The sequence below is a fragment of the Aethalodelphis obliquidens genome, unplaced genomic scaffold, assembly GCF_003676395.1.
Source record: "Aethalodelphis obliquidens isolate GAN/ISIS:26980383/991018 unplaced genomic scaffold, ASM367639v1 scaffold3, whole genome shotgun sequence".
In the NCBI taxonomy this organism is placed as follows: Eukaryota; Metazoa; Chordata; class Mammalia; order Artiodactyla; family Delphinidae; genus Aethalodelphis; species Aethalodelphis obliquidens.
The window spans coordinates 7,402,156-7,411,222 of NW_020837947.1; the positions used below are offsets into that span (position 1 = coordinate 7,402,156).

Below are 9,067 nucleotides of genomic sequence, written 5' to 3' on the forward strand. Positions count from 1 at the left end.
TTTTGGACTGGGTTGTTTTTTTAATATTGAGCTGCATGAACTGTTTATATATTTTGGAGATTAATCCTTTGTCTGTTGATTTGTTTGCAAATATTTTCTCCCATTCTGAGGGCTGTCTTTTCATCTTAAAGAAAAATGTGGGACTCCTGTCTTGGGTAAAGGGACGAGGCTTCCGTCCCAAGGTCTGCAGGGTGTGTTTGGGGGAGGTGGTACTTGCTTCACCCACACATGGGCTGTTCCACTTGAGATGATCTTGCCACACTCCTCAGGTGTAGTCTAGGGACCGCCTGCAGGGGCTTTACACGCTTGTGAACAACAAAGATTCCTGAACCTCACCCTGATCTTTTGATTCCATGTCTGTGTGGGTGGGTCAAAGGAATACACATCAACCACTGCTCCAGAGGGCAGTCGATAAATGGCTACGAATAAATGATGCTGAAGATGAGAGAATGTGGGAATAGAACATCCTTTTCCTCATATATTCCTCTTGGAATCCTCCTTCTCCTCTGGGGCTGAGGTCAAGGTCAGTGCACACTCTGCTTTGATTCACCCCCAGTCAATCATAAGAAGGCATCCCTTCACCACACCTGTTACCACTCTCAGTACATTACTGTCTCGGGGCAAGTCTCTCTGCCAGAACTCATCAGACAATTTTATCTACCTTTGTATTACCAGCCTAGCCCAGTGCCTAGCATATAACAAATGCTAAAGAAATTTTAATTGATCTGTAGCTGATAATCTAATAAATCAGTTGCCAGAAAGAAGCAGGGGATGCTTTTTCATAGTCTCGTTCCTTTTGGCTCTGGGGTTCATACACACATCACTGCATGGATCTGCCTGGTCATCCTGCTGCCAACACCAAGTAGCAGACACCTAGTGGGGTGACTGCTCACTCATTAAGGTCTTGCTTTCACTCCATTAAAAAAAATCTGTTAAACTATTAATACACTTTTGTCATCAGCAGAAAGGACTAGTTATTTTAAGGGACTCTTGTTGAAAAAATGAGATTTAGCATAAAACATAATTTTTGTTGAATTGTTGGTGTTTCAGAAAGTAAGGGGAAATCATACACCTCTAATAAAAACAAACAACAATGACAGATTCAGCAGTTGTAGATGCACCAGGAAGTCTGGAAGGAAGAAAATGATTCCAGATCGTGGGTGTCCAAGCTCAGAGAGAAGCAAGTGCAAATCCTCTCTGCAGGCAGCCAGGTTTCCCACAGAGACACTCAACCAGCTGGGAACTCACAACCAACATGTAACAAACAAGTGCCAAACACATAACAAACAACAAATAAGAGATTCAAAACACCAAGGGCTTCAGGCAGTGTAATTACCAGATATAAAATATAGAGTAATCATACGTAAAACCCTTAAAGAAACTGAAAAATGGAAACACAAGAATGAGCAAAAAATAAGAGACTACCAATAAATGACCAGAGATATCTGAAAGATAACAAATATAGCTTTGATAAATGAAAAAGATAATTGCTGAAATTAAAACTTCAATGAATGGATTAAACAGCAGACTTGATACTGCTGAATAGAAACATTGTGATCTGGAAGACAGGTCTGAGAAAATATCTTAACTATCATATAGATATTGAAATGAGAAATACGAGAGAGAGGTTAAGACTCATGAAGGACAGAAAAAGAAGGTCCAACTTATGTCCAAGTAGAATCTCAGAAGGAAAGAATAGAGAGCAGAAAACGAAAAGATAATGGCTGAGAATTTTCCAGAACCTACCAAAGAACTAAAATTCACAGTGGAAAGGAAATGCAACTGGTTCATTCAACAGCTATTTATTGAGTGCCTACTATATGTCAGACACCCTTTAGAGGCAATGCAAACCAAGCTGGATAAATAAAAGAAATACCCACGAAAAAAAAAAAAGAAGAAATACCCATCTAGACACAACCCAAGAGAAAAAGACAGTTAAACTGACAACAGATTTCTCAAAAGTAAAATGAGAGCTACAAGGCAGAACTAACATCTTCAAAGGGTTAAGGAAAAACAATTGGCAACATAGAACTATTTACTTAGCACAACTATCTTTCAAGAATAATAGCGGGGACTTCCCTGGCAGTCCAGTGGTTAAGACTTCACCTTCCAATGAAGGGGAGGCAGGTTCAATCCCTGGTCAGGGAGCTAGGATCCCACATGCCTCGCGGCCAAAAAACCAAAACATAGAACAGAAGCACTATTGTAACAAATTCAATAAAGACTTAAAAAATGGTCCACATCAAAAGAAAATCTTAAAGAATAATGGTGAAATAAAGGCATTCCCATATAAACAAAAACTGAGAACATTTACCACCTAGAGATACACACTAAAGAAAAAATGTTAAACATCTATATGAAAGGAAGGGGGGAAAAGAGAAAGGGTATGGAATAATGAATAGATAAAGAGTAAGTATAAACCCAAGCATACACGATTTACACAAAACCCATAAATTAACAGGAAAGGAACAGACCTAGAATATTGGCTATTAATGCCTCTAATACAGGAGAAGTAACTGAATGAAAGTGTTTTAGATCTTAAATTGTTTAGGAGGAGGTTGGAGTATTAAATTTAGGTTTTTTTAAGTAAACTTAGCAAAATTTCAGGAGTAACCACTAAAAGAATTGAAATAAAGAATCTAAATTCCACAACAAGGACCTACTATATAGCACAGGGAACTATATTCAATGTCTTGTAATAATGTATAATGGAAAAGAATCTGAAAATATATATATATAATGAATCACTTTGCTGTACCCCTGAAACTAGCACAACATTGTAAATCAACTATACTTCCAAAAAAAAAAAAAAAAGGTAGAAAAGCTGGGGAAAAAAATCTAAATTCCAAACAAATAAAGGAAGGAGTAAATAGAATAAGAGAAACAAATTTAAAATCATTTTTTAAAGGAAGGGAAAAAACATAAAAAGAGCAAGACAAAGAAAAAAATGGTATAATAAGCCCCAATATACCAATTACCACAAGAAATGGTGAATAGGCTAAGCATAGTAGTTAAATGCAAAATCAAGTTATATGCACTTTATAAGAAACCCATCTAAATTATTAGAACAGAGGAAGTTTGAAAGTAAAGGATAACAAAAGGTATAGCAGGCAAATATTAACCAAAAGAAAGTTGGAGTAGCTAAGTAATATTATACAAAGTAGACCTCGGGACAATATGCATCATGGATTTTAGACAGAGTACCAAAACTATAATAGAAGGTTCAATTCACTATGTAGATTTTTAAAAATTCTAAATTTGTATGTACATGCATCCAATCTCATGTGTACAACTTTTAAAATCTGCTAGAAATATAGGGAGAAGATGACAAACCCCCCAACATAAGGGTAAATTTCAATACTCTCTATGCTTGCTAGACCAAGCAGATGGAAAGTTAATTAAAATATAGAATATTGTAACAACACAACTGACAAGCTTCAAATATTGGACATCTATCTATAAAACCCTACACCCAATAGCTAAAGACTGCACACTCTTCTCAAGCATGTACGGAATGTTTATAAAAATTGACCTCCTAGAAGGCCAAAAAGAAAGTTCCAATAAAATTCAAAGAATCAGTATCAGGGACTTCCCTGGTGGTACAGTGGATAAGAATCCACCTGACAATGTAGGCGACACGGGTTCGATCCCTGGTCCGGGAAGATCCCACGTGCTGCAGAGCAACTAAGCCTATGCACAACAACTATTGAGCCTGCGCTCTAGAGCCCACGTGCCACAACTACTGAGCCCGTGTGCTGCAACTACTGAAGCCTGCACACCACAACTACTGAAGCCCGCGCGTCTACAGCCTGTGCTCCGCAACGAGAAGCCACTGCAATGAGAGGCCCGCACACCACAATGAAGAGTAGCCCCTGCTCTCCTCAACTAGAGAAAGCCTGCGAGCAGCAACGAAGACCCAACACAGCCAAAAATAAAATTAAAAAAAAGAGAGACTTAAAAAGTAAATGGTAAAAATAAAAAGGTCAATAGAATACTTAGAAAATAAAGACAAATAATTATTAAAAAAAAAAAAAGAATCAGTATCATTCAGACCACATTCTCTTACCACTCCAAGGTTAAATTAGAAGTCAACAATTAAAAGATAAAAAATCAATGTATGTTTAAAAATTTTAAACAAATATCTAAATAAATCATGGGTCAAAGAGGAAATAATGGAGATGAAAAATACTGAGAATGGGGCTTCCCTGGTGGCGCAGTGGTTGAGAGTCCGCCTGCCGATGCAGGGGACACGGGATCGTGCCCTGGTCTGGGAAGATTCCACACGCCACGAAGCGGCTGGGCCCGTAAGCCATGGCCGCTGAGCCTGCGCGTCCAGAGCCTGTGCTCCGCAATGGCAGAGGCCACAACAGTGAGAGGCCTGCGTACCACAAAAAAAAAAAAAAAAAAATACCGAGAATGGAATAATAACTAAAACCTGCATTTCAAAACTTGCTGGGTGTAGTCAAAAAAAAGTACACAGAAGGAAATCTATAGCTTTAAACATTTATACTAGAAAAGAAGAAAGGCAGGAAAGAATTAGGCTAAGCAGCTAACTTAAATTGGAAAAAAAGCACACCCATAATAAATCCAAAAAACCAGAACAAATAATAAACAGGAAGATAAACAACAAGGTCCTACTGTATAGCACTGGGAACTATATTCAATATCCTGTGATAAACCATAATGGAAAAGAATATGAAAAAGAATGTATATATGTATAACTGAATCACTTTGCTGTACAGCAGAAATTAATACAACATTGTAAATCAACTATACTTCAATAAAATAAACTAATTTTTTTTGAGCTATACTTCAAAAAAATAATGCAAACTAAAAACAAAGGAGGACAAACTAATGAAATAGAAAATGAACAATATCATAGTTGGTCCTTTGAAGTAATAATAAAACAGATGTTCTCTTGGTGAGGCTGATTCAGCAAAAACCAGGGAAAGCACAAATAATATTAAAAATAAAAATAATATAAAAGTAAGATCTTTCTCAAGTGCTCAGAGCAAATCAGAGACTCAGCCCAGAACAAAACTTGGGCCTGGCTAAACTCCTTTCTCCAGTATTCATGGCAGTGTGTTTCCATGCTTAGCAAATAGTAGGGACCAGATGCTGATGACACTAATGTCTGGGGTTGGCCTCCTGTTGTGGGTTGGACACGCAGGAAGCAAAGCAGAGACATGAGAAGCAGTGGGACAGCCCCAGAGATCGAAGCAGCCTCCGCATTCTTCAATGGGTCAGCCACTTCCCTCAAATGGACTTTCATTTTTTGTGTGTGGGAGAAAAATTATCTAGAAAGCGCAATTCGGTCTCTTTTTAATGGTGCTCTGAGGCCTGGTTCCTAGTGAGAGAGGAGCTTTTTTATCTCCCCATCCATGGTACACAAGAAAGCATTTCAAAGTCTTAACATTAATTTCAGAGTCTCACTCCCTGGGCAATGAATTGAAACATCTGGGTGGTAAGGGCTTGGACTTCTCTGCCGCACATCATGCTTTCTTCTGCCCAATGTCTGACAACCACATAGGGCTGAGACTCAGACCTTAGAAAAGTCTGTGCTGAGGTCATTAAATGTAGGTGAAAAATCCACTGCATCACCTTTAGCAGGAGAAACCAGAGGGGGAGCTGGACCGAAAGGGCCCTGACTTCGCATTGACTTCTGACTTAACTCCTTGGCGCTGTTTCTCTTTGTAAGACGAAAAAAGGGTGGATGAGGTTTAAGTGCCCATTCTGCAACACTCACACCGAGAGTACAGACTGCCTCTCATCTGCAGCGGATCGTGTTCCAGACCGTGAAATGAAATAAAATGACACGCTGGCCAGAGGACCAGGATAGTAACTAAGTAAACAGGAAGGTTCAATTAGATTTCTTGCAGGTTCTAAAGTGTGAGTGATCTGGTATCATGCTGTGTGGACCTGTTTCAAGGACTTAGAGCACTGCCTGGAGGAAAGGAGACGGATTCACAATCAAGACCCCCGGATCTGAACCCACCTTGGCTACATAAAAGGTCTGGGACGCTAGTGGGTCCCTTCGCATCTCCTGCCTCAGGTTCCTATTCTAAAAGCCGGGACAATGCTGTCTCCCCAGCAATGGCGCAAGGATTAAATATAACAGCCGTATGTTGCCATTCTGGAATCTGGTCTCCCCTTCCGCGTTCTGAAGTCTCCCAAGTCACCCCCTTTCCGTGACTCATATGTTAGGTCTCAAGTCTCTGAAAACACACTGAGATGGGTCACGCTGATAGCATATGAAAGAACAAACACTAATTGGATCATATGCAAAACCAAAGACAGTAACATATTAGCTGTGCAGAACTCTGCGAGGGAAGGAGTTGTTCTAGATGCTGAGCTTCCTGAACAGATGGAGGGTTTCCTCTCAAGAATCAAAACATTAAAACAACAAACCAGAAGAAGCAAACAATTTAGAACAACAACAAAAAAATCTCTCTCCAATATACTTCCAAAACTTGTCAGAGGCCTTAAGGGAGCATTCGGAACAGCACTTTACTTTTCCTTGAAGATTTTTATCATTGTTCTGAGCACACTGAGAACAGCCATCCAGTGACGACACTGATGGCATTGGTCGGACTGTAAAGGGTTTAATCCAAGCCCTGATACTACAGATGAGAAAGCTAAGCCCAGAAGGGTTAAGCTATCCACCCAAGCCACACAGCTGGATGGAGACCATGCCAGGACCAGGTCTCCGGAACTCCCACCTTCCACAGTGCCTGTTAGACCTTCATAAGATTGTCCCTCCTTTGAAATAACCCTGGAATGCTTGAAACAACCCTGGAACCCCAGAATGCTTTTAAAGTACCTGTGTGGACACTAACTTAGAGATTTTTATGTCTCCCTTCTCTGATGTCTGTGGATCATGCTTGCTCATGGAAACCCCACTGGAGTGTGTGTTCATTTGATTCTTCATCTGAGATCTGTATGTCTTCAAAAATCAGGCGTCTACTCTCCGAGCAGCGTCTTCTGGTTTGCCTGGAAAGTAGCACTAAGTGGCCACCTAATGGATACAACTCAAAGGAAGTACCAGTGATAACACCCTCTCCCACCCAAGCCCACACCTTATCCATTTCAAGAGTGAAACCCCTAACAACAAGACCACCACAGTTTATAAAGCAGTCCCGATCATGACCCACAAATTAGGTAGAAATTAAAGTACCCCAAACACACATACACATGGCCTTTCTGGGCTGCCATGGGGTTTGATCTCTAAAGCACTTAGCAGAGGGCCACACCCAGTGTGCTAACACACAGAACATGCATAACCTCAAAGACCTACAATCCCAGCTTCAGAGAGACTAGGTCACCACCAGACCAAAGAACACCATTAACAGGCAGAAGAGGCACTGCGAACTCTGAAGCCAGTGTTTCCCCATTATTCAAGTAGGTGCTTAAAAATTCTTTATGACAATAAATTACAGACAAACATTTTTCTTTCCCAATTTGCCTGAGCACATTCAATCCCTTGTTAGAAATTAAATTGATCCATGCTTGCAGCAAAGTTCAATAAAACTGCTCATCCCTTCCCTGCAAGCTCAGTGGAGGCAGTCCCTAAAGTCAGAACTCACCAAGATGAAGATGCAAACCGCCAGCCCAGCGCAGCGCAGAAACAGTTCTGCCGCCAAAGGTGAGGGCACCTAACCCCCAAGGCACTGAGAGCTCAAACGCAGCCAAAAAACCGTGGGGACTGTCCCCACCCGACCCCTGCAGCTACCCCCCCCCCCAATAAGTGGGGTGTCCACTATGTATGCCTTACAGCCTGTTCTGCTGCGTTCCTGTCACTTATTAGCAGGAAAAAAAAAATTTTTTTTTAATTCAAAACCTCATCTTTCCCAACTTCTCTCAAATGTTGCTCTTTGCCCCAAAGCAGTTTTGCCAAAATCATGCTCCCGGGAAAGCCTCGACCTTTGTACTTTTGCATTTCAGATAATCATTTGGGCAACTACAGACAGTTGGCGCTGCCTTCAAACGCTGGTTTCTCCTTTCCTTCGCCCCCTGGGGACCACGAGCTGGCGCGGACGTGCTCAGCGTCGCTCGCCCCAGACACTGAGGTTCTCTACCCGCGTTCATCCGTCATTTCCAACTATTGCGCACACACATCTCACAGTCAACGAGCATCGTACAGGATGCTTCGATCCCTGAGGAGATGTGTGCGAAGCATCTTAGCACTTGGCTTCCAAGGCGGTTTTCGTTCACACCTAAACCGAAGCACCACTCCGTTGCCTCACTAGCAGAGAGAGGTACAGCAAAGGCACTGCCAGGGCAGTTACGACGCAGCACCACGCTTTCAAGCGCGGGATGAACCCGGTCGGTCCCCAGAGGTAACCGACAGCTCCCTGCCTCCGCGGACCTTCCCGGCGGCCGGCTTCACCGACTCCCGGCGTCCGCGGGGGTTCCGCGCGCCGTCCGCTCCCGGCCGGCTTTCGCCGGCGGGGCGGGAGCGCCCGGCGCGGACCCGGGCCCTTACCTCGCTGACGATGGTCGAGTGGGCCTGGGCGTACCGCCAGCCCCCCCTGCACGGCACGAGCGGCGCCGAGCGGTTGGGGAAGGCGGCGAGCGGGTCGGCGCAGCTGAGCGCGCCCGGGGCGGCGGCGCTGGCGTTGGCCGCCTCCAGGAGGTAGCGCTGGCAGCGGCCGTCGCCGCGGCGCTCGGAGGGCGCGGGGCCGAGGTGGGGGGGCGCCGTGCGGTTCCACTCCTCCTCGGGGCTCCAGCCGCAGCGCTCGGCCAGCGCGGCGGCGCTCGGCCCGCGGCACCAGTAGTGGTCGGGCCGGCTGCCCAGGAAGACCACGCCGACGAAGAGGAAGGCGAAGGTGACGCCCGTCAGGCACAGCAGCAGGAACACGCGCCGCTGGAAGCGCCCGAACTCGCCGGCCCGCTGCAGCGCCTCGTCGAAGGAGGGCATGGTGCGCGCCGCCCGCCCGCCCGACTCCCCGAGCGCGTCCTGTCGCCCGCCGCCCGGGCCTCCGAGTGACCCGCGGGCCGGCCGGCCGCCTCCTCCGCCCCGCCGCCTCCCCCGCGCACCCGCCTCACGCCCCTGGGCGCCGCGCCAGCG

At 44.4% G+C, this 9,067-nt stretch overlaps 1 protein-coding gene across 1 annotated transcript in view; it reads right to left on the bottom strand.

Moving 5' to 3' along the window:
• Positions 1-8,934, bottom strand: part of SLC22A3 (solute carrier family 22 member 3) — an 88,385-nt gene extending 79,451 nt beyond the window's left edge. Inside the window, exon 1 of the mRNA XM_027081876.1 lies at positions 8,483-8,934. Coding sequence (XP_026937677.1) covers positions 8,483-8,917 — 435 coding nt within the window. The 5' untranslated portion in view covers positions 8,918-8,934. The remainder of the gene's footprint in view (positions 1-8,482) is intronic.
• Positions 8,935-9,067: the final 133 nt, after the last annotated feature.